Here is a 24,581-nt window from a genome sequence, read left to right as displayed (position 1 = left end):
CAAACGTGAACACTTATATATATAAAGATGTTAATTTTTATAACTATAATTTGACTTATTTCATACTGCAGCACACGCACACACACACGCAAACACAGCCGTGTAATGTCCGTGCACTTACCATCTCAGCCTTTAATATTCTGATCTTTTCATCCAGGCTCTTCTTCCCATTCTCCTTGGTGGTTTCGTGCCCTCCGGGGACCAGTTTGACTTCTCCCCGGAAGGTGGACGCCTCCTCCCGCATCCACCTGAGCAAACCCTCGGGGGTCTTCCGGCCGATTTTCGCCTCTATGTCTCTCAGGTCCGGGGTGTTCTCGCAAGAAGCGGCTTCATCCATCATGGTCATGGATTGACGAGAACTGTTTGGGACGGACTTTATCCTGTTTTCTTAGAAATGGTTAGAATAGTGACTTCCTAGATTATAGTGACTTCCACTCCAAGAGTGATGAGTGCCATCAGCTAAGAAGGACTGCGCCAGCCCAGAAAAACAAACAGTCAGCATCCAGCGCAGCAACGCAGCACAATATAACGGAACTAAATTCTCGTGTTGCGTTTTGCGTTATTAAGTGAATGCATTTCCGGTGTGTAGTCTAGCGGGAATGAGTACGTCTCCAGGATCCGTCTGAGACCGCAGCAGGCCGAGGATATAAGTGCGCCCGGCTGCCAGCCCCCCAACCAGAGTCTACACTGCGTACATTCCACCTGCATGACAGCTGCCGCTGCAGAGAAAGTAGCCTGGCCCAGACTGTCAAAGCCACACATGATATCTCACAGCTTCCGGTACGGCATTTCAAAATTAAACATACAAAGCCCAGCATGTATACGGACTACCAAAATAAACACATACAATCTACAAATAAAGTACATATAACAAGGATAACACAACTGAGTATATACATCAACAATAAGTTCCATAAATTCATCATTTAGAATTTCCGCATTTAATATTGTAATTATTCTCTTCAAATTATTATTCATTCATTCATTTTCAACCGCTTATCCTCACGAGGGTCCAGCATGAGGGTACTGGAGCCTATCCCAGCTGTGTTCGGGCCAGAGGCGGGGTACACCCTGGGCTGGTAGCCAGCCAATCACAGGGCACATATAGACAAACAACCATTCACACTCACATTCATACCTATGGACAATTTGGAGTCGCCAAATTTCAAATTATTATTTTTTTGTTAATATTTTTGGGGGTGCTGGAGCCTATCCCAGCTGTCTTCGGGCCAGAGGCGGGGTACACCCTGGACTGGTGACCAGCCAATCACAGGGCACATATAGACAAACAACCATTCACACTCACATTCATACCTATGGACAATTTGGAGTCGCCAAATTTCAAAAATACTATTTTTTTGTTAATATTTTTGGGTCTCTGGAACAAATTAAACTTCATTCATTCATTCATTCATTTTCTACCGCTTTTCCTCATGAGGGTCACAGGGGTGCTGGAGCCTATCCCAGCTGTCTTCGGGCGTGAGGCGGGATACACCCTGGACTGGTGGCCAGCCAAACAACCTTTCACACTCACATTCATACCTATGGACAATTTGAAATCGCCAATTTTCAAATTATTATTATTTTTGTTAATATTTTTGGGTCTCTGGAACAAATTAAACTTGTTGGAACAAATTAATAACATAAACCACTATACGCGTATTTCTAACCCAGATGTTTATATAGGTAAAATCATAAATCCTGTCCAAAACAGACTGTATTTTGTTGTTTGTTTTTAAGTATGTAGGGTAGCGTAGGTTAGTGTAGGATTAATTTGAGGTCAATAGAACCTTTAAAGGCACATATCCTAATCCTCCTTTAAAGGGGAACACTGCCAAGAATATAGAGTAGGGATTATTATCATCAATGTGGATTTTGTCTTCTATCCGCTGGAATATATTGTTGTTTTTTTAAACCTGGAAAATGTGATGGTTGCCATGCAATCATTCTGGTTACCATGATGACCACCATGGCAACGGTGGTGCAAGTGTTTCCGAACACCCACACGGTGCAAGCAGAAAGTGCTGCCCACAGAGAGCTATATCTACGCTCGTAAAAATATGCTTTTTCTAACTCCTGAATGTTGTCAGGGGCAGTGAAGGTGATGTAGCACGTGGACTTCCTCGCACAATGAAGGCTAAAATGTGTTCTTCACAGTCCACATGTTTACATTTCCGCAATTCAACACGTCTTTAAAAAAGTACAAAAAGCAGAGCTTATTTAATATAAACCCCTTTCCATATCACAGCAATCACAAAGCGCTAGGGGCATTGGGCCCTGAGCAGAAACCCCAGGACTAAGCCAAAGTGCACCATGACCTAGGCAGGCGAACCCGAGTACCCCTTCACAACCCCCAACACCTCCAACATGAGCCAAGAGCCAAGAACCAGGACGACACTCAATTGGGCGTCAGCCATCAGTGTAGGCTACCGCAACATTGCAAGGCGCCAAACAGGATGCTACCAGAAGGTAGCATCACCGAGCCAAGAGCGCCATAAAGAGCCACCAGAAGGCCGTTGGGATCCCTGCCACCCAGTCCCCCCATCAGAGAACAGCAAAGCTAAGCACAGACACCGAATAGCCGGATGCGTCCATCCAGAACCAAGAGATGGGTTCTAAGCTAAGCCCACCCGCAGTTATAACACCTCAATCCCTAAGCTCCACTGAAAAGCCCGACATCCCAGCAACCCCCTCGTAATCAGTGATTGTATTTAACGCTTATCTGGGCATGAAAACAAAACAAAAATAATAATCATAATCACAGTAATAATAATAATAATAATGGATAGTAGAAACTTTACATTTGTTTTCCTGCTTGTGTGGCTTCCAACTGATTTTTTTCCTCTATTATGTACCCAAGATTTAAAAAAAATTGGGGTCCAACACTGAACCCTGGGGAATGCCACAAACCATTCATTTATTCATTTTCTGCCGCTTTTCCTCACGAGGGTCGCTGGGGGTCCCAGCTGTCCTCGGGCGTGATGCAGGGTACACCCTGGACTGGTCGCCAGCCAATCACAGGGCACATATAGACAAACAACCATTCACACTCACATTCATACCTATGGACAATTTGGAGTCGCCAATTAACCTAGCATGTTTTGTACCCGGAGAAAACCCACGCATGCACGGGGAGAACATGCAAACTCCACACAGAGATGGCCGAGGGTGGAATTGAACCCTTGTCTCCTAGCTGTGAGGTCTGCGCGCTAACCACTTGACCGCCGTGCCGCCCCGCCACAAACCAAACATGAAAAATAAACATCACTTAATTGAACTGCCTTCTCTTCTGTTAATAACTTTTAATTTAGTCCAACACAGTTTGTTGTTTTTATAAAAATGTTATGGTGTATTGTGTCAAAAGCTTTCTTAAAGGGGAACTGCTCTTTTTTGGGGCATTTTGCCCATTATTCACAATCCTTATGTGAAACATGAACATATATTTATTTCCCTTTTCTGTGCATTATAACATGAGAAAACAAGTTAATATGAGCTAGCTACAATGCTGTCATTGGGATACACCTATTTTTACTAAAAGAAAACCCTCTAACAATGTTGTATCGTTTGATATACATGCTGTGATCATATATTAACACGTACAGATGATAACATGTAATACTTGCAGTATCTTGCCATATTTTGATGGTTAAAACACTACTGAAACGTCTTTCCTAGGGCGCACTGATACACATACCTTTGCTAGTTCTGTCAACAACAACAGTAACAGCCCTCTCATTGGGGTGTCCGTGTCTTCCAGCACGTGATGTGTGCTCCAGTCCTCAATTTAAAAATGCTGATGGCAAACGAGCATCTTGTTGAGCTTTATGTTACACTCTCCTGCACTCTGGGCGTATGCTAGCAGCCCCGCCTACGCCAAAAAGACTGTATGACATAAAATACCTTTTTAAGAAAATTATTACTTTTTACATTCTGACTACGGGAGTCACAAGACACTCATCGGATCTCCGAGACGAGACAAAATTTGAACTTTACCTTTAAGAAAAATACAATGAAAAGATATGTGAGACAATATATTGCAATCTACAAATTTAATTACTACTACGTTACACCCTTCTGCACTCTGGGCGTATGCTAGCAGCCCCGCCTACGCCAAAAAGACTGTATGACTGACAAAAGTACAGCGACCTTGGTGTCCTGAAAGGCACTTTGAAATAAAATGTATTATTATTATTATTATTATTATTAAAAGGGCTCACTCCATTCATGCCACTGTTCTAGGTGCTGAAGCATCTTGTTGAGTGTTTGTAGTGAAATTGAGAGCTCGGTGTCAACTCTTCCATCTGTTAATGATACTAGTAGCATAGCAATTAGCCATGCGTTGTGTTAGTAATAGAGATACAAATAGTTTTTATGTTAGCTGCTACAATAATAACACCGCTGTACGTTGGTTAATATACTAGTCAGTTACATTTTGGGGGGGGTTTGTGAGGGCTTTAGCGTCAAAAAAGGTATTTCCCGTGACGTCTGTTGTTAATAAATTGTAATGGTATTATTTAATTTGAACATGTATCAGATTACATATTTCTCCTCTCTTGTAGAGAAGTATTGGATGACATTTTTAGCTAAATGGTTATTTTTAGCCTTATGCATTATTTTAGCTGTTTGAAGATGAACTGTATCAGCAAGTTGAAGTATTTGTGATTTTAGAAATAATAGTGTGTTTTTTTATAGGCGGCATTATGAATTATCCTTACTGACCTTTTTTGCAGTACATTTAGCGAGTGAAGATTTCTTTTATAGTTATTAGCCCATATTTCCACACAATAAGTAAGATATGGTAGAACCAGAGAGCAATAAAGAGTGTGGAGTGATTTCTGATTGAGAACAAATTTTGCTTTGTTCAATATTGAAATATTTCTGGCCACTTTATGTTGTATATTTTGTAATATGAGGTTTCCAGCTCATATTTTTATCTCTTGTGATCCCCAGAAATTTATTTTTGTTCACCCTTTCAATGTCTACACCGTCTATTTGTATTTGAACAAACAGCATGATTTTAGTTTTACTTAGGTTCAAGAACAATCTATTATCATCAAACCATCTTTTTAGTGTGACCATTTCTTCTCTGATAATTTTGCTGACACATTATTGTGATTTGTATTATAACAAGCCACACTTATCCCCGAATAAGGATAAGCCGCTTGGGAAATAGATGGGTGGATGTTATTGTAACAAGAGAAAGTGAATATTTCCACCTTTAATTAAAAGGATGCACATTACTGTCACCTGTGCTTGTGTTGCTGTTCCATAGGGTAAAAGACAAATAAGTCATGCATTCCAACTACGCTTGACGGCTCGCATTCTTCAGCTGACTATTGCTGATATGAGCTGATATGGCTTCACAAATGTTTTCAACACAAATCACAGCACAAACAACATACTTAACTATTGGAATAAACTTCATGGAATGCCGGTTGAACTGTCATTCTTACAAAATAGAGACCTCAAACATGTCCACACTGAATAATATAGACCATAGATACTAAGTGTATGCATGAATGCTGATAAAGACTGTGTACATTGACTAACTAGAAAAGGGGATTGATTGTTGGTAATCACTACTTTCATGTTACTGCCGTACTCCTCTTCCTGGTCACTCCCAAGTCCAACCTGTTCAACCTGTCTGCACCAAGCACCGAGAACAGGCAGTGAATCGTGTCAAAGCAGACGAAGGTGTGGGCTGAGCAGGATTAGCGTCTTTATTTTTGCGCTATTCACCGCCAACATATGTAACACCAGGATTTTCATCTTTTGTCTCATTATATTCTTCCTTATTTTTGTAGCAAAGCCTATGTAGGAGGAGAGGAGGAGTAGGAGGAGGGGGCCATGGAGGCGGATAACACAGAGGATATTGAATCTCTGATGGAGGACATGGAATATATCCCCGGTCACTTCCACTTGGACTTAAACCTCAACTGTGATCCTTCTGGACCTGTGAAACTGAGGCACAGAGACACATACCTGAAACAGGAGAGCCTCAGGGGGGAGCTGGAGGCTGAAGCCGGATATTTACAGTATGCTGTTCGGAATCTTCTCGGCCTGCTGGCTTTTCACCTCGACCATCTTCACACCGCTGAGGAAATATTCAGGTGCTTCATTGTTAAAGAAGAATAACCACTATGTTCCAAAGACAGCGGTTTGTTTAACTCTGGAGTCAATATTCATTTCCCTCAGGCGACGCCAGGGACCATATTGTAACATGACACTTGCAGCCATGTTTGTACTTAAGTCAGATATTGTTTAGTTAAGGTTTGAGTACGCTATTGTGCACTCGGGTCTCAACCATCTCAGTTGAGCATTCATCCATGACTGGTCTCCAGTCATTGTAGTTCAGCTTATTCATCGTTGTTAATGATAAGCAATGAGAATAATGGCCGCTCAATGACTCCAAAGGTCATTGGTTTTCCAATTATTCATTCAATATACGGCAGAGACCAACATTTTGTAGGGGTTGACCACCAACAAATGGCTAAATACAAATAGACAATGTAGACATTGAAAGGGTGAAGGAAAATACATTTCAGGGCATCACAAAATATAAAAATTTGAGCCGGAAATCTCATATTACAAAATATACAACATAAAGTGGCCAGAAATATTTCAATATTGAACAAAGCATTTTGTGGAAATATGGGCTAATAAGTATAAAAGCAAAATGTCGCTAAATGTACTGCAAAAAAGGTCAGTAAGGATAATTCATAATGCTGCCTACAGAGAACATACTAACTTCTTATTTCTAAAATCACAAATACTTCAACTTGCTGATAACAGCTAAAATTATGCATAAGGCTAAAAATAACCAATAAGCTAAAAATGTCATCCAATACTTCTCTACAAGAGAGGAGAAATATGATCTCAGGGAAGAAGTACATTTGAAACACTTCTATGCTAGGACTATGTTAAAAAGCCATAGCATTTCAGTATGTGGAATCAAACTATGGAATGGATTGAGTAAGGAAATCAAACAATGCACAACGATGAGCCAATTCAAGAAACAATACAAGCAGTTGATGTTTGCTAAATACAAGGATGAAGAGTCTTGAACCAGTCATGATGTGCTATATATATCACTATATTGACACTTACTATGGTACCCATTATGGCATTGGATGCTCATATCACCTCGTACTTCCGTACGAGGTGCATTATTTAAAAAAAAAACAAAAAAAACTTAAACTGTATTATGGAAAGCAGGAAGTGAACAAATGTAACAGTTACTGATTTTAAAAGTACCAGATGGAGGGGTAGGATTTAATAAGCTTTGCTTCTTCCTACTCCTTTTGGACATGTGGAACTGTGAACTGATTATGGGATGCACTCAATTGTAATCTGATGCATGTTCAAATGAAATAAAACCATTACCATTACCATTACCAAAAACAACATCAGAAAACAGCATAAAGTATAGTATACTCAGGCCTGGGGGTTCTGGTGAAACATTTTTGCTGGTTTTCCCTAACTTGCCTAACTTTTCCAATAATTTCAAACTCCAATTTTGACAACTATGTCCATCTCATGTGGTCTTTCAGGGGCATTTGTAAAGAAGACCCGGGTAACCTCAATGCTTGGGCCAATCTGGGTTATGTGTACGACAAGCTGGGAAGAGAGCTGGATGCTGCAGAATGTGTGGAGAAAGTGTCCCAGCTCATGGACTTAGAAAATGGAGAGAACCCCAAAGACGACACACGGCACATGGCGGCCCGCTGCCTGGCCGAACAGGCCTACGTTTACCCGTATGATGTGGAGCTGGACAGAGACGAGGACCTGAGGGAGAGACTTACTGCGGCCCTGATGCTGTATAAGAGAGCACTGAACTATGGGGGTCAACTGGTGAGGTGGAATCATGGACATCAGAACCAGTAGTAGGAGTTGAAGTCTATTTGTATTTAGTGGATCTGTATTTTTTTAAATACATAATACATCACATAAAATACCTTTTTATGAAAAATATTACTTTTTACATTCTGACTACGGGAGTCACAAAACACTCAAGGGTTTTCAGGAGGTTGGATCTCCAAGACGAGACAAGATTTGAACTTAACCTTTAAGAAAAATACAATGAAAAGATATATGACAATATATTGCAATCTACAAATTTAATTTCTATTATGTTACACTCTGGGCGTATGCTAGCAGCCCCGCCTACGCCAAAAAGACTGTATGACTGACAAAAGTACAGCGACCTTGGGTGTCCTGAAAGGCACTTTGAAATACATTTTATTATTATTATTATTATTATTGGGGCGGCACGGCGGTCTAGTGGTTAGCGCGCAGACCTCACAGCTAGGAGACCAGGGTTCAATTCCACCCTCGGCCATGTGGAGTTTGCATGTTCTCCCCGTGCATGCGTGGGTTTTCTCCGGGTACTCCGGTTTCCTCCCACATTCCAAAAACATGCTAGGTTAATTGGCGACTCCAAATTGTCCATAGGTATGAATGTGAGTGTGAATGGTTGTTTGTCTATATGTGCCCTGTGATTGGCTGGCGACCAGTCTAGGGTGTACCCCGCCTCTCGCCCGAAGACAGCTGGGATAGGCTCCAGCACCCCCCGCGACCCTCGTGAGGAAAAGCGGTAGAAAATGAATGAATGAATGAAGTTCATTTCCAGACTGCACGGCGGCCAAGTGGTTAGCACGCAGGCCTCACAGCTAGGACACCGGAGTTCAATTCCACCCTCGGCCATCTCTGTGTGGAGTTTGCGTGTTTTTTCTCCGGGTACTCCGGGTTTCCTCCCACATTCCAAAAACATGCTAGGTTAATTGGCGACTCCAAATTGTCCATAGGTATGAATGTGAGTGTGAATGGTTGTTTGTCTATATGTGCCCTGTGATTGGCTGGCCACCAGTCCAGGGTGGACCCCGCCTCTCGCCCGAAGACAGCTGGGATAGGCTCCAGCAGCCCTCGCGACCCTCGTGAGGATAAGCGGTAGAAAATGAAGAATATTGCAATCTACAAATGTAATTTTTACTATCTTACACTCTGGGCGTAAGCTAGCAGCCCCGCCTCCACCACCAACACAAAGAGAGTGTAGGACTGACAGGGCTCACACCGTTCATGCCGCTGTTCTAGGTGCTGAACCAATGACCAAAGTCAGACACACATGCACATGGCAATGTATTAAAATGATTGAGTTCATTTACAATTTATTTATTATTGTCCCAAAACTGGGGGCCACAGGACATTTGTTTTCTGAACGAGAAATCTTGTTAATCTCCCCTACTAGACACCCCTAACTCTGACAAAAGGTTCCATGTCCAAAATTATTCTGAATCTTTAAGGCATACCTAAGTATGCATGTTTTAAATTTATAATTCATTAAAAACAATGACTTTTTTTCATGAAAATTTTCATTTTCATTCGTTCAAAATATGAATATTTGCAACACATGTATTAATGTTTGTCCTGCCTGAAGTAATCATGAATCTGTTTTTCAGATACCAGTAGAGGAAAAAAGAAGCTGGTACTTTAAGATGGCAACCATTTATATAAAGTATAGAACTAATATTATATAGTACTTTTCTAAAATGATCAAAGTATTAGGGTAATATTGTTTGGTTGTCTCTACTTGCAGACTGGATGACATCGTCAAGACTAAAGAGGATGTGGAATATTCCAGACTTTCTCACTATAACAAAGGACTGAGACTTCTCAGACAAACGCTTGAATCTGAGAAACCACAACAAAAAGGTAAACACATGAACGCAACGCGTGTTTACAATGTAAATCAACTTAAAGCACTACTTGCCTATACAATCTGTTACTTTGTGGTAAAAGTCCAATCCCCTTCTGTTGAGCTTGGATATGTAATCCTCCATCTTGGCAGTCAAATTCATTCATTCATCAGAACATAAACATAATGTATTTGTCTTGCCTCCCCTGGTCATCATATCTATTTAGTCTATTGGGTGACAACACTTGAACACAACACGTAAAAATGACTAACGTCTCGTTTGCAGCCCTCTCCTGGTGTTACATTGGCATCATGCTGGAGAGACAGGATGAGTTCATCGCAGTGCCCATGTCGGTACACGACTGTGGCTACTCGGCCACTGATCCTCTATCCTGCTATGGAACTGTAAGTGCTAACTCCCGGGTGTTCAAAATGTGGGCCCTGGGGCCATTTGTGGTATTTTTAAAAATTCCTTCTAAAAAATATAATTTAATAAAAAAGCCAACAAGAGTAAAGATGTAAAAATTATCAGTAAATTTGCAAGAATAAAGTCAAAATATTGAGAGAATTTTTTTTTTACAAGAATAACATAATATTGTGGAGAAAAATAAGTGGGGCCGTGAGAAATGTGGCTCAGATGCCATTTACGGTCATTTTTATTGGCCGAATGTGCCATTCTAAAAAATATAATTTAATAAAAAAGCCAACAACAGAAAAAAATTTAAAATCATCAGTAAATTTGCAAGAATAAAGTCAAAATATTGAGAGAGAAAAAATTACAAAATGTAACGTAATATTGTGGAGAAAAGTAACATTATTTTAGTACAGCACTGCTCCAGAAATGGGGGGGGGGGGGGGGGGGGGGGTCCGTGAGATATGTAGCCCAGACGCCATTTACGGTCATTTTTATTGGCCGAATGTGCCATTCTAAAAAATATCATTTAATAAAAAAGCCAACAACAGAAAAATGTTTTAAATCATCAGTAAATTTGCAAGAATAAAGTCAAAATATTAAGAGAAAAAACTTCATGAGAATAACGTAATATTGTGGAGAAAAATAACATTATTTAAGTACAGCGCTGCTCGAGAAGTGGGGCGATAATATTCATACATACATATTTCAATGTCTTTTTTTTGGGGGGGGGGGGTTCTGTCCACCAGTAGGGGCATGAGATAAAATAATGGAGAACCACTGTTTTAGTAGCATGAACTTTGAATATTAAAATTAAAAACATTATTTTTTAGAAGTCCGAATGAATGATATAAATATGAATATGAAAAACAAACAAAAAAATTACATTGTGGAAAAACTTGTTACAGGAATAAAGTGAAAATATTATGAGAATCAAATCATACAAGAGAAGAAAATTTACAAGAGGAAAATGGAAAAATGAGAATAAAGTCAAAATAGCAAGAAAAAAAGAAAAGAAAAAAAGTTAAAAAAATTTGTATGTAAAAAGTGTATTTTAGTCTTAACATTATGAGAAAGAAACAAAACAAAAATATTATAATTTTTGGAAAATTAGGTTGGGAAAAAAGTTATAATATTACTGGACTCAAGTCAAAATATTGTGGGAATACATTTCTAATTTAAAAAAACAAATTTAAGAAGATTATTTATGGGAAAATTGACATATTTGAAACATCAAAAATGGAACTAAATCACCAAAAAACGCAGAAGCTCGTACTAATAATATTTTTTCACCTCAGAACTTTACATAGCTGTGATGCCATTGAAGTATATACAATGTCTTAGCATATCAAAACATCTGTTTCTGCATTTTTCATGACATGATATGAATCACAAACTCTGACAAAACCTTTTCTGAACTTGAATATTTTCTTTGGCAAAACTAGCGGCAGGAAGGGCCTTCGCTTCCCATGCTCCGTAAACACAAATATATTCACTTTTGTTTTGTTTTGTAGGCCATAAAGTTGGCAAATGATGACGCATTCATCCTCAACCTCCTGGCCAAGCTGTTTTTTCTGCTGGGCAAACACGAGATGGCCACGGGGATCTGCAACATGGCTCTCAACGTGCTTCCAGATCCAGAGCTCAACTGGCAGGCGTACTGTACCCTCGCCAAGGTACGAGATCATCAGGAATCTTAGCATTACCTCGTATTTATAGGTTATCACATGGTTTGTCTGGTATCAGGCCCGGTATCATGCCCCCAAGTGTCAGTATCACTTGGGGGCATGATACCATGTGATGATCTTATTATCACATACTATTTAATCATGAGCTTATTATCACGTACTATTTAATCAAAAGACCATTTTGTTTCCAGAAAATGTTCAGTTTATTACATGTATTATATTTAAGCAGTGTAAACACAATAATTGCAAAAATATTTCAACAATAATATTTTATCAACAGTCTTATCTTATCAATGTCTGACAATTAAAGTTCCATTAATCAAGTTTGGGTTTTTTGGTGACTGGAGAAGCACTAGGCACTAAGCACTCGTGCGCTGTTCTCTCATTGGTTGTTTCACGGGCACGATACCAGAGCAGCGTGCTCTGAGTGGACAGCTACGGGGGCTGATACTGGACATGGTTAAACTCTATATTTTATCATATTTTTATTTTATATTTTATGCCCTGGGCTTTGACACAGTATCATTTCGGCCTTTTCCCGTATCATTCATGGGCGGTTTCTAGGGTACAGGGACAATTAATACTGTAGTATGTGATAATGTATATTTCTTACCAATCTTTTGGGTGTTAAGTTGCTGTGTGATGAGTTTAAGCTTCTTTGTAAAATGACACCGTGAGTGACTATATTATATTGAGTCATGACAAATAAGTTGACAGGAGTTTTTTTTTTTTTTTCGGAGCGAATAATTGGCTCATATATAAACTATACAGTATATGTACAAATCTTGTTTTTTTTTTTGCACACAATCAATGAATGAATGAATGAACAAAAAATATTGCTCCTTTTTAGATCAACACAATGCTTTACATCAGGGATCTACAAAAGGCCAAAATCGGGGAAGGCGGAATCCCGGACAGACAAATGCTAACTGAAGCCCGGAAAAACCTGGATAAAGTTTTAACCGTGTGTCCAAGTTTGAGGACCCACCTGGAGATGGCACAGGTAGGACACAAATGAGACCCGATTTGACATTTGACCTCATTGTGCTTTTCTCGCCAGGTGTACTACTACATGGGTGTAGATGCGCTGCAGGAGAGCCTTTTGGTGGACGAAGGAGCAATAAACAACGCCTTGGTGAGTCTGTCTCATACGCTGCAGTACGAACTGGGTGACAGCTTGCCTGAAGTCCATTTGCTCAGAGGACGCTGCCTCCTGCTGAAAGGCGAGGAACAAAACGCCGCAGACTGTTTCAAACACGCTCTGGACTTGGAGAGACCCGCAGGCGTCGATACCACAGCCCTGCGCTGCCTCCTACAGGCCTTACTGGCTCTGTTCATGCAGGGGGACCCCGACCCCGTACACATCATCACCCAGATGGAGCAGTGCGTGCAAAAAGCGGAGGAGAAGTACCCCGAGTATGTGGTTAAAGCCGAGCTGAGGTGGCTTTACAGGACAAACACAGCGGAGGTCACGGAGTTGTCTCGGGCGCTCATCAGGAGCGGACGACTCGAACTGGTCAGGAGGCTTCTGGAGACGGTGGCGCCGAAACAAACCAAGAAGAGACCGTTTACAAGATCTTTCTCCTTTGCTTGATGCAAAAGTACACTATACTATACTATACTATACTTTACTGTGAACTCGACTACTCTACTAAAATGAGTAGTATTTTAAAGCAGACACCAGGATGCTGCATTTGGATTCAATGCCTGCTTCCATAGAATAAGACAGGTGGGGGCGGGTTTAGGTAGTTGGAGGCTAAAGAAGAACTTAGTGAGTGTCAATTTCTCCACCTGACCATCCAGTTGTTCTTTCCTCGTCAAGCCGAACACAATAAGCACTATATGGAATGGATGGATTGACATGTGACTTTATATAATAATAATAATAATAATGGTATTACTGTCTTCAGTGTGTATCTTCAGATATCATTAAAATAAGGTGAAACTGCTTGGCTGGAGTGTGGGGGTTGTTTTTTGAATGTTATTACTAGTTTTAATTATCTGTGTTGCACATCATCATCGTTCAGGGAATAAAATATTAATAATGCTTACAAATAAAAAAATACAAATTTCCACTCATGACATACTATAGATAAGAAGAGTAGTGGTAGGATAGAAAATGAATGTCGATATACTGTATTTAAGACATTTAATACATTTTCAATTACTCCAAATCTTGTATTAATTTCCATATTTTCTCATAAGTGCCACTGAATAATCTTCATAAATATTCTTCTGGTACTTTTTTCTCATAATATTTTGTACTTTATTCCCATATTAGACCCTTTTCCCCAAAAATTATACTAAAATGACATTATTTTCCCTCATAATATTTTCTACTTTATTCCCATATTAGAACTTTTTTCTCAAACTCATTTTACAAACATTACACTAAAATTACATAATTTTCCCTCATAATATTTTGTACTTTATTCCCATATTGGAACCTTTTCCACAAACTAATTTTATAAAAATTATGCTAAAATTACATTATCTTCCCTCATAATATTTTCTACTTTATTCCCATATTATAACTTTTTCCTCAACCTAATTTTACAAAAATTATACTAAAATGACATTATTTTTCTTCATGTTTTTTTTTTACTTTATTCCCATATCATAACATTTTCCCCAAACTCATTTTACAAAAATTATACTAAAATGACATTATTTTCCTCATATTTTGTACTTTATTCCCATATTATAACTTTTTCCTCAAACTCATTTTACAAAAATTATACAAAAATGACATTATTTGTCCTCATATTTTCTACTTTATTCCCATATTATAACTTTTTCCTCAACCTCAGTTTACAAAAATTATACTTAAATGACATTATTTTTCCTCAAAAAATGTATTACTTTATTCCCATATTATAACTTTTTCCTCAAACTCATTTTACAAAAATTATCCTAAAATGACATTATTTTTCCTCATAATATTTTGTACTGTATTCCCATATTAGAACTTTTCCCCAAACCCGTTTTATAAAAAATACTCTAAAATGACATAATTTTTCCTCATAATATTTTGTACTTTATTCCCATATTATAACTTCTTCCTTAACCTCAGTTTACAAAATTATACTAAAATTACATTATTTTTCCTCATAATATTTTCTACTTTATTCCCAAAAACTTTTTCCCCCAAACTCATTTTACAAAAATTGTACTAAAATGACATTATTTTTCCTCATAATATTTTCTACTTTATTCCCATATTATAAAACTTTTTCCCCAAACTCATTTTACAAAAATTATACTAAAACGACATTATTTTTCCTCATATTTTGTACTTTATTCCCATATTATAACTTTTTCCTCAACCTCAGTTTACAAAAATTATGCTAAAATGACATTATTTTTCCTCATAATATTTTCTATTTTGTTCCCATATTATAACTTTTTCTTCAACCTCAATTTACAAAAATTATACTAAAATGATATAATTTTCGTCATAATTTTATTTTCATATTTTCATAAATTTGACAAATTTTTCTCATAAAAATAAAACCTTTTTTCTGTTAAAATTGTGACTTTATTCTCATCACACGACCCCCCCAAGACGCACATTGGACAACCCTGGCTGGGGTGGCTAGTGCATGAAGCTGCAATCAAAATAAATTAACTATAGGAGAATAATTAATTAATTAATTTTAGTTTATGAATCAATGGATGACTCATTGTGTTCTAGGTTAATCACTAGGTTTTACGACTCGGAAAGCAGTGCAGTAAGACCTTCTAGGGCGGAGTTCTTCACGTGTAGGTTTACAGCCATGCATGCTTTCTCCGCTTTTGTTCTTTTTTTTAAATATATACATAGAGTATATAAACACCACTTAAAAGGAACAACACACGGGAATTACATTCATTTGTATTTAAATTGTTTCTTATTATTATTATTTACACTGCAATTGAATGTAATTGAAAGGCTATTTAAGCACCCATCAGTGAGCGTCCCCCCTCCTGCAAGGATCCTCGGCATGCATAATATGTTGCAAGTCTTTCAGGATTTTTTAGCCTTCCAGTGGTTGGACACACCTGCTTGACAAAACAATGACCACTTTTTAAAACATACAGTAGAAGCTCCATTCAGGTTCTACGGCATTGTTCAGCACACTTTAGTTGGACGACAGCCTCAGACTAGCTATACTTCTTTCCAGCTTTCCACTGTGTTAAGACGCCAGCTCAGTCAGGTAAGAAATATTTACATTTTTTGTCTTTTTTTTTTTTTTTTTTTTTAACCCAAACCAACATGTCGGAGGTGCATGGTGATTGGCTTTTCTTTTTATCATCACCCTGTCATCATTCTATAAGGGGAACCTGGAGACGGCCTTATTGTTGCTTCAACGCCTCGGATGACGCCCTTGACACTCCTCAGTATATTCCATCAGGAATTTTCAACTCACTTTTAATTAACTTAGCTGTAACTTGTTACGTTACGTTAAGGAACATCACAGGTTTATACTCGCACTATTTTAAATTCCTCCAGAGCTTATTCTAAACTAAACCAGGGGTGTCCAAAGCGCTGCCTGGGGGGGCCTGCAGCACATTCTAAAACATAGAATTTAACATGAAAACTGAAAAAATAACAGCAAAGTGGAAGAATCAACAGTAATTTTACAAGAACAAAGTGAAAATATTAAGAGAAAAATCATAATTTCATGAAAAAAAGTCTAAAATAACATAATATGCTAAAAAAAATAATTTTCGCAGCATGAAGTTGAAATAATAAAGACAAAAGACGCTATTTTAAAAAGTTTTCATGAAACACAAATAAAATAAATTATAATATTTGAAAACTAAGGTTATAATTAATGTTATGAAAATAAATTCAAAATTTTAAGAAAAAATATGTATTCTAACAAGAAAAAAAAATACAAATAAGAAAAATAAGGAAGACTGAAGTTCATACGCTTTTTAATGTAATTTTTTTTCTTGAAATACATATTCATATAACCTCTTAGTACTGTATGCGTATGTGTTGGTTTATTACCCATCTCGTTAAATCTATTTTTAATGTCTAAATTTTTATATCTGACTGCTGTGCCCCGCCCCACTTTTACTCATGTTTTAACTGTGTATTAACAAATGGATGTTGTATTTTAATGTATCTTTTACTCTGTTTACTTGCTTTTATTCAACTCCATTCTTATGTAAAGTGTCTTTGAGTATTTTGAAAAGTGCTATACAAAAAAAATTGATTATTATTATTATTAAAATAAATGACCCTTTCATCCTTCAGTATGTGGTAAAGTGCTTACACAGTGAAGAAATAAATATACTGTATAGACATATAATGTAAATATAATCTAAAATGTGTATACATAGAATATACTATATATATATATAAATACACTGTGCATAAGTAAATAAATGAGAGCAATAGAGCAATAAAATTAATAATTTTTTCCCCAAACCATGCATAAATAGTCAATAGTGGCCTATACGTGCTCATTATTCAGAAACTACAAAAGTCACTGCAGACTTCTTCAGTCCTAAAACTTTCGATGTGGAGTTTCCATGTAGATGTCCGTGTTGTCGTACTGTGACATCACCTATCATGTGCTTATAACAACGTCCTAACATCTCTCCCCTAAAAGATTTTTGAGTGTTTTTTTTTTTCGGGTTATAAGTGTTGAGGTGCAGTTTATGGTGTGATTTACTTGTCTTCTTTGATCATTCAGCATGACGGCCAAAGCGACTTTGACAGAGTGGAACACGGGCCTTTTTGACTGTTGTGAAGACAAATGCTCTTGTAAGAACCACTTCCTACACTAACGTATATAATCCTTACAATTGATATTTTGTTTCCAGCTGGCAGAAATGTTAGGAATCTTAGCTATTTTGGGGACGGGGGGGGGATACTAAACTCAAACCATTCCACACCCACAATGTTGCAGCACCTAAAGTTCACTTTTGATTGCTCAACAGAGAACCTGTACAACGAGAAAAGTTCTTGGAATGACAACCTAATGATGTTCTTTGTTCTACGGTACTTTGTCAATCAGGGGAACGTGTACAGAACAAGAACCCAATACATTGTGGTGCATAGTCGGATAAAATATATATATATATATATATGAATGAATAACTCATGCTGTTTTAAGGTTGAATACTATTATTAGTAATATATATATATATATATATATATATATATATATATATATATATATATATATATATATATATACGTACACATAGTGAAGGAATTATACACATGTTTTTGCCTAAATTGAGTATAAAGGGCATTCAGATGACACACTGTAAGTGATATGTAGTATTCTATACTGGTCACTAGGTGTCAGTAATGTTACTGATTGCTGGAACAACAGGCTCTTATTGCATCTTAATAATAATCTCTGATAAAAATAGCAAATAAAAACACTGGCAAAACCCAAACCAAGCTAAAACCCAACATCACTTCCTGTCCGCTCGCCACTCAGCTCCCCTCAGAAACACATTTATAGCATGTTTTGCCTAAATTGAGTATAAAATACAAGGCATTCAGATGACATACGCTGTGAGTGATATGTAGTATTCTACACTGGTCACTAGGTGTCAGTAATGTTACTGATTGCTGGAACAACAGGCTCTTATTGCATCTTAATAATAATCTCGGATAAAAAAATGCCAAATAAAAACACGGGCAAAACCCAACGTCACTTCCTGTCTACTCGCCACTCAGCACCCCTCAGAAACACATTTATAGCATGTTTTGCCTAAATTGAGTAGATAATACAAGGCATTCAGATGACACACTGTAAGTGATATGTAGTATTCCACACTGGTCACTAGGTGTCAGTAATGTTACTGAACAACAGGCTCTTATTGCATCTTAATAATAATTCCTGATAAAAATCGCAAATAAAAACAAGGGCAAAACCCAAACCAAGCTAAAACCCAACGTCACTTCCTGTCTACTCGCCACTCAGCACCCCTCAGAAACCCATTTATAGCAACACAATAGGTGCCAGTTTGGGTGAACATCTCCCAAATACATACTCCAAATGTGTTGACTCAATTCAAATTCAAATCTGTTTTTTTTCAGGTTGCTATGGTTTCTTTTGCTGCCCTTGTCTGGCCTGCTCAGTGGCGGGAAAATTTGGGCAGAACCGATGCCTCCCAGTGTGCGACATGCTCAGCCCTGCTGCCTTGACAGCTTGTGGGATCCCTCTGTTTGCACCCCCTGCAGCTTTGTCTCTCAGAGTCGGTATCCGCAACAGATATGGTGTCAAGGTATGATGCATGGTACCTGATATCATGTACTAGTGTTGGGTTTCAATGGAACTTAACAATGTGGAAGTTCACCTTGGATAAATGAATAGAGCACTTAATAATAAGACCTCTTGTTGTTCATAGGGCTCCATTTGTAAGGACATCATGACGTCGTGCTTCTGCATGTGGTGCTCCTGGTGTCAGATGCACCGTGAGCTGAAGTTTCGCAAGAAACACCCCACTGTCGTCAACATGCAGCCGGCATAACTCTAGCGTCTCCTTGAAATCGAACAAATGCAGGCTTTCTGAGACAAGCTTGAGATATTCTGTCTTTTTACGGCTTATGGAATGATGATGTTGCAGCTAATTTCTAGTGAGATTACCTTTATTGGTACATAGTTAAGGTAAGAAAATTAATACAAAAAATAAGACATGTACCACAGTGGGGAATGTTAATCATTAAAGGGATAGATTTTTTTTTTTTTACATCAAGTCATATGACATCCCCCCACTTGGTCCCGTGAGCTGGGGTCTGGTACCAAATGGGCGGTAAGTCAACGTACAACTTCCTGTTAAAATGAGTATTTTCCTCAAAGATACTACTCAGGTCTTGAATTAACTATCTTTCAATTGCTATTCACAAATCCTCAATCATTATTATTTTTGGGGTGGGCCCAGAGGTATGAGAAATTGTATGTGAAATTGTCAGAAGACTCAAGTAAATAAACTGTCAAACTTGAGAAATGGCAAATGATTGTATTCACCAAATTTGACCAGGCTCAGTACGTTAAGTTACAGTAAACATTACCAAGTACCGCGTGTAGTATTAGTATATAGCTTACAGTACAGCTTTACCTATAAATAAACACAGCACTGTTGAAAAAGATTTCCCCTGGCACAACAGCGCCCTCACCTGGCTGTAAAGCGGTATGTGAGACAGAGCAGCATGTATCCTGTTCGTGTCGCAAATAGCCTAATACTGTATTGAAGGGGTTATGTGATTTTTTTATACTAATCATAATAGAAATACGGGAACATTATCATACAAACATTATTACTAGTGTACAATACTGATCATTATTGTAAGTTTGTCAATACTTACAGAACGCAAGGGTGTCCAAACTTTTTCCACCGAGGGCAGCATAGAGAAACATTGAAAGAAGTGGGGGGCAACGTTGTTCAATTGTGTACATTAAATATGCTAAAACCAATCCAGTCTTGGTCAGTATATGGTAAACCAGTGATTTTCAGCCTTTTTTTTACATTGGACAAATCTTGCGGCACAGCACTAACCAAAAATGTTACAAAATGTCAAATGTCACCACGACTTATCACGTGCATCACTAAGTCTATCAGAGGAAACAGGCAATCAGGTACGTGTTGCCACACGGACGAATATTACATTGCTCTGCCAGTCTTTCCACCCACAGAACTACATTACGTAGAAAACTCATGAGCCGGTCGTGTTTGTCACCGCGAGTCCGCCATCTTGTGTAGCACTATCTTGTTCGTTTACGACTTTCGGCGTTTTTACTGATGGTTTCTGTAATTCTGGACGCGATAAGGCATTAAAATGCCCTACTGCGCGGCTGTAAACTACCTATATAAGCTTATACACTGCGTACGCTTAGCTGCCAAGTTGTGCTACACAAGATGGCGGCGTGTGCACTGAAGCACTGCACGGCGGCGACACCGTGTGTCCGGGTGTGAGCTTTCTACGTCTTTCTATTTCCGTGTTTACACCACGGACACTCGACAATAACATAATATCCGCAGAAAACGATTAATAAAAGGTTTTTAGAGTGATATTGGATGATTCCTTACGGCACATCTGACGAATTCTCACAGAATAGTGGTTGAAAATCACTGCGCTAAGCTATCTGAAAAAAACTTTCACATCTTACCATTGTGTTATAGGTGACAAAAAAAATAATTCCTAGTATATATCTGATAATAATACATTCATTTAATTTTCATATTGTGCCAAGGGTCAATAAAAAGGAAAATGGTCATTATCACTTATATTTATAGTTACCTAAAGTTGAATCCCCAGAGTATGTGTATTTGTTCTTTTAATTGTTCAAGGATTCAGGTTAGACAGCATGTTATTAACTTAGTTATCCAACATACTGTATTTAGAATGACACGCCTTCCATTATTTATTTCTGTTGTGCCAGTGAAAAGACCACATCTACCTAACATAAGGTAAGATTCTACGAAAATAATATGACTTTCAACTGCAAACATGCAGTCAAGAGGAGTAATCTTTTTGACAAACTGACATTAAAAAGCTGGACTATAAGTGTTCACGCTGAGATAATTCATAGCATCGTAACCGGTTGTTTAACGCGGTTCCAGACACATGAATATGTGCAATATTTTCAAAGTTAGAGCATAAAAACCTGTTGATGACCATTGTTTTTAACATTAGAGCCATACAGACATGGAATAACACCCCTATATTCACCTTTACCCTTGTACTACCCAAGATATTAGGCATAATAAGAGTAAATAAGCCATTTAAGACATGAATAATACTTGTGCTGGTTACTGTAAATGTGTTTACAGTAATTTACAGTAACTAATTTTTAACATTTGCTGTAAGATGTGTTTTGGAATGTGTGTTTTTTTTTGTCTCGCTCAAGTTATTCAGGCAAAGATGGCCTCCCAACCTCTCGTAGACTGGGAAAATGGTCTCTGTGATTGCTTTTACAGTGCAAATACTTGTAAGATATAATAACGCGGTCAATCAAGTCCATGGACCAGTTTCCCACTGATAATAATCATAGATCATGTGTTGTTCAGGCTGCTTTGGTTTCTGGTGCTGCCCCTGCCTGGCTTGCACGGTTGCAGGGAAACATGGAGAGAACCGATGTCTACCCCTGTGTGACATCTTCAGCCCTGCTCTGTGCACAGCTTTGGGGATCCCTTTTTTCGTGCCCCCTGCAGCATTGTCCCTGAGAACATCCATTCGCAGAACATACGGTATCAAGGTATGATGCACAGTGCTAACAGCCATGTTCTAAAATAATGACTTGACAACTTGACTGAATACTTTCCCCCCACCCCCAGGGGTCCCTCTGTAAGGACATTGCTGTTTCCTGTTTCTGTATGTGGTGCAGCTGGTGTCAGATGCACCGTGAGCTGAAAGAGCGAAACAAAACGACGCCTGTCTTGAATGTACCCCAAACATTCCCAGTCGTCCAACAACCTCCTCAGATGATGACGGAGCAGACAAGCCCACCTGCTTATTATGTTCCGCACCAGCTCCAGTACAAGTAGACAATGCACATGTGCTACTTTCTTTCTAAGGGGTTACAAATACTTAATCATTAATAATTGTAATTAAAAAATACAAATTATGAATTACACAAAAAATACAGAAAACGCATTCAAAGACACTTTTGTTGCAGCTTTACATTATCTCATTCATTCGTTTATTTTCTACCGATTTTCCTCACGAGGGTCGCAGGGGTGCTGGAGCCTATCCCAGCTGTCTTCGGACGAGAGGCGGGGTACACCCTGGACTGGTGGCCAACCAATCACAGGGCACATATAGACAAACAACCATTCACACTCACATTCATACCTATGGACAATTTGGAGTCGCTAATTAACCTAGCATGTTTTTGGAATGTGGGAGGAAACCGGAGTACCCGGAGAAAACCCACGCATGCACGGGGACTCCACACAGAGATGGCCGAGGGTGGAATTGAACATGGGTCTCCTAGCTGTGAGGCCTGCGCGCTAACCACTCGTTCGCCGTGCAGCCGACACGATCACATTAACAAAATAAATAAATAAAAACAAGCCACACAAAGCTAAAATTCAACCCTGAACCCTCGACATAATTTCCTTTCCATGGAATATTGCTTCCATAATGCCACCTCATAAAGTCTCAAGGAAGTAGAGCCTAAAAGTACTTCACTGTGTGGTTTACTAATTGTGATTGAACACACCTTAAGAAACAAAACCTGATTAGACAGAATAACAGAGTACTTCCTGCTTGACACTGAATTTGTCAGTGTGACGATACACAAATTTAAAAAAAAAAAAAAGCTTATAGCAGTGGTGTCAAACCCCTTTTGAATCAGTACCGCCTATTTTACATGATTTGGACTGTTCTTTCGAGGCACACAGAATATTGTGTTGTATGGATATATAAACATGGAACCTACCAAAAGAAAGATTAAACTGGTACTATTATTATCTTGTTACTACTATCTTTATTAATGCTATATTTGTAGGCATTCCTCTACTTCACTATCTCTTTCTGCTTTGGACCTGCTTCCCCAAGTACTATAAAATATAATAAAACATCAAATAATGTTAAAAAAGGTGATTGATATATTGTTTTCATGTGATGTCCTTCCTGTTTGTTTTTAGACGTGATGAATGAAAATACCTTGGTTTTCATTGCGCCAATAAACCTATAACCTAATAATCCTCAGGTTTGTTAGTTAGTTAGTCAGTGTTGTTAGGAAATCAGCAAAAAAGCAAAGAAAAAACAAAAACTCTGCACGATTTTCATCCTCTGACACTTGCTGTGGTTCAAATCCTCAAGTACTTCAGACTTTAGGCAGCAAATTTTCCCACCGAAAATATTGATTATGTTGTGTTTCACCTCACGTTCCTGGTTTTGAGTGTTCTTCCTTTGAAATGTGTATCTTTGGAGATAGTATGGATCATTTGTAATTTGGTATAACCCTGTTCTATTCATACAGAGGAGGTATACTTTAAATATCTGAAGGTATCTAAATTTTGAGTACCGTATCTCATTGCCAGGCCAAGTGTCCTGGTTTTCGGTAATCAACATATGGTCACCATGTGATAAAACACAAACTAGCAACTGACCTGACGTGTCTTTGACGTAGAAACTTTCTGCTTTGGGATTGCTTCGCTACTACGAGTACAGGAAGACCGAAGATGGGTCATGGATGTTCCTGTGCGCCCATATAGGGTGTCTTATCCATACCCAGTCCACCTATGAAGAAAAAAGACGAGAAGAGAATAAAGATTGGTGTCATTTACGGGTCATGCACTGATACAACACATTTGTTGTGTTTTAAGGTGTTGACTACCAGGGTGATGACAATGTAATCTGTTAAGTCAAGGATTTTATCAACACCTAGTTGATCCTGTTACATACTTTAACACTCTCTGCATAATTTTCATTTTTATAGTTTGAGTGAAACTGCTAATAACTATACAAGCGTTCATGTGTTTATAGACTTTGTGCATAATTCATATGGACATGCATCTCAAAACAATCATGTTGTTTCACAACACTATTTGATTATATATTTTGTTATGTAATTCCTGATACCGCCAGCATCATGCTAAACATTTGGCACTAGTTACTGTTTAATTCTCACGCTTGAACTATAAAAATGTTCCTACTGAAATAAGATTTGGAATGATTTATTAGTTTATCTTCCCAGATATCTGAAGTTTAATCCACCAAGTACTCTTTCGATTTGTCCGTTCCTTGCTTTCATTCACACATGGATTCAGGTTTGGCAGCATTTTTAAAAAATCAAAGTAGTCCACCACGTTGTACTCACTAAAGCTC

The 24,581-nt window shown here is 38.2% G+C and overlaps 4 protein-coding genes across 7 annotated transcripts in view; 3 read left to right on the top strand and 1 right to left on the bottom strand.

The window, feature by feature from the left end:
- The window catches only part of lurap1 (leucine rich adaptor protein 1), a 39,778-nt gene that overhangs the window by 12,689 nt on the left and 2,508 nt on the right, over window positions 1–24,581 (bottom strand). Inside the window, exon 3 of one of the 2 annotated variants that reach the window (XM_058073151.1) lies at window positions 23,864–23,993. In XM_058073151.1, coding sequence (XP_057929134.1) covers window positions 23,864–23,944 — 81 coding nt within the window. In that variant the 5' untranslated portion in view covers window positions 23,945–23,993. Of the gene's footprint in view, window positions 1–121; window positions 988–23,863; window positions 23,994–24,581 lie in introns of those variants that run through there. The other variant, XM_058073150.1, reaches the window with a different exon arrangement.
- On the top strand, window positions 5,665–13,898 carry ttc22 (tetratricopeptide repeat domain 22). Of its 2 annotated transcripts, XM_058073148.1 has the most exons (9): window positions 5,665–6,110; window positions 7,551–7,851; window positions 9,456–9,511; window positions 9,593–9,708; window positions 9,978–10,096; window positions 11,618–11,779; window positions 12,642–12,794; window positions 12,852–12,926; window positions 12,992–13,360. In XM_058073148.1, exons 1-9 carry the CDS (start codon window positions 5,848–5,850, stop codon window positions 13,217–13,219), a joined length of 1,473 nt encoding a protein of 490 aa, XP_057929131.1. In that variant the 5' UTR covers window positions 5,665–5,847; the 3' UTR covers window positions 13,220–13,360. The 2 variants fall into 2 exon arrangements, with proteins under 2 accessions (XP_057929131.1, XP_057929130.1); XM_058073147.1 differs by having other exon boundaries at window positions 5,666–6,110; window positions 12,852–13,898.
- Window positions 15,864–20,209, top strand: LOC131129514 (cornifelin-like). The gene is made up of 4 exons (XM_058073155.1): window positions 15,864–15,987; window positions 17,479–17,549; window positions 18,843–19,030; window positions 19,154–20,209. Exons 2-4 carry the CDS (start codon window positions 17,480–17,482, stop codon window positions 19,274–19,276), a joined length of 381 nt encoding a protein of 126 aa, XP_057929138.1. The 5' UTR covers window positions 15,864–15,987; window position 17,479; the 3' UTR covers window positions 19,277–20,209.
- On the top strand, window positions 20,857–23,396 carry LOC131129513 (cornifelin-like). 2 transcript variants are annotated; one of them, XM_058073154.1, is made up of 4 exons: window positions 20,857–21,214; window positions 21,655–21,735; window positions 21,815–22,002; window positions 22,082–23,396. In XM_058073154.1, exons 2-4 carry the CDS (start codon window positions 21,669–21,671, stop codon window positions 22,289–22,291), a joined length of 465 nt encoding a protein of 154 aa, XP_057929137.1. In that variant the 5' UTR covers window positions 20,857–21,214; window positions 21,655–21,668; the 3' UTR covers window positions 22,292–23,396. The 2 variants fall into 2 exon arrangements, with proteins under 2 accessions (XP_057929137.1, XP_057929136.1); XM_058073153.1 differs by lacking the exon at window positions 20,857–21,214 and having other exon boundaries at window positions 21,573–21,735.

This window comes from Doryrhamphus excisus, chromosome 5, assembly GCF_030265055.1.
Source record: "Doryrhamphus excisus isolate RoL2022-K1 chromosome 5, RoL_Dexc_1.0, whole genome shotgun sequence".
Lineage (NCBI taxonomy): Eukaryota > Metazoa > Chordata > Actinopteri > Syngnathiformes > Syngnathidae > Doryrhamphus > Doryrhamphus excisus.
This window is presented reverse-complemented; position numbering and strand designations above follow the sequence as displayed.